General features: G+C 46.2%; 1 protein-coding gene across 1 annotated transcript in view; it reads right to left on the reverse strand.

The window, feature by feature from the left end:
- mybbp1a (MYB binding protein (P160) 1a) overlaps positions 1-922 on the reverse strand; it is an 18,271-nt gene that overhangs the window by 6,578 nt on the left and 10,771 nt on the right. Inside the window, 3 exon segments of the mRNA XM_035666777.1 lie at positions 330-471; positions 691-768; positions 771-828. Of these exon segments, the coding sequence (XP_035522670.1) occupies positions 330-471; positions 691-768; positions 771-828 (278 nt within the window).

Genomic DNA, 922 nt, shown 5'->3' on the forward strand with positions numbered 1-922 from the left:
TCCAATAGAAAAATCCCATTGGCTTTCTGTTGAGAACCAGGGCGATGTTCTATTGGACTTTAAAGTCAGTTTCACAGCCCTCTTGCTCAATATTGGACCAGTTTCATAAAATAAACATAAATAAACACAAAAACATGGGAATAGAGCATCTAGATTCTAAAATACAGAAGTTTCCCTTGAATACAAATCCTATTTTTTGTCTGTATCAATGATCTATTTTCCACTTATGGTATAAACATAATCAGTTCTCCTTCGGTCAGATATTTGCACATATTTTTGTACGTGAGAGAGTTCATCGTCGTTTCCGGTCCTTGAACAGTGAGTTGTACCTGAAGTAGTAGAGGCAGACTGCGGAGTCGGACAGTTTCTGGGTTTTAGTCATCAGTTTCTCCAGCAGGTCATGGAGCTCCCCCTGTCTGTCACCGACGGTCCTGCAGTAAACCTTCGACCTGCACAGTTGGTTCCTGAAAACACACACAAACAGGAAAACACACACATTCAGTCAAAGTAAGAATCAACCTTTCACCATCCGACCCAAAAGACCTGGAACCAGAACCAGATCCTGTTGGAAGATCTGTGTCACGTTGGGCCTTGTTCCTTGTAGGACCGTCTCTCTTGGTGTGTGTGTGTGTGTGTGTGTGTGTGTGTGTGTGTGTGTGTGTGTGAATGCCGGACCGTATCCTTTGAAGATATCTGCAGCTCTGCGGGGAGGAAGTCCTCTCCTGCTGGTGGCTGTCGGGCTCTATCCTCTGTCGATGATGGTGAGCGAGGCTCCACCCAGATCCGAGATACCAGAGGACCTGCCCTGCCTTGCCGGGCCACGAACACCTTCGACCAGCCAACACCATACAAATTGCTATTAGTGAACAGAATACTGGAGTGAGACAGCTTCTGGTCTAAAGCCAAGTTATACCACCTCCGC

This window comes from Morone saxatilis, unplaced genomic scaffold, assembly GCF_004916995.1.
Source record: "Morone saxatilis isolate NCDOM2014 unplaced genomic scaffold, NCSU_SB_2.0 Contig20, whole genome shotgun sequence".
In the NCBI taxonomy this organism is placed as follows: Eukaryota; Metazoa; Chordata; class Actinopteri; family Moronidae; genus Morone; species Morone saxatilis.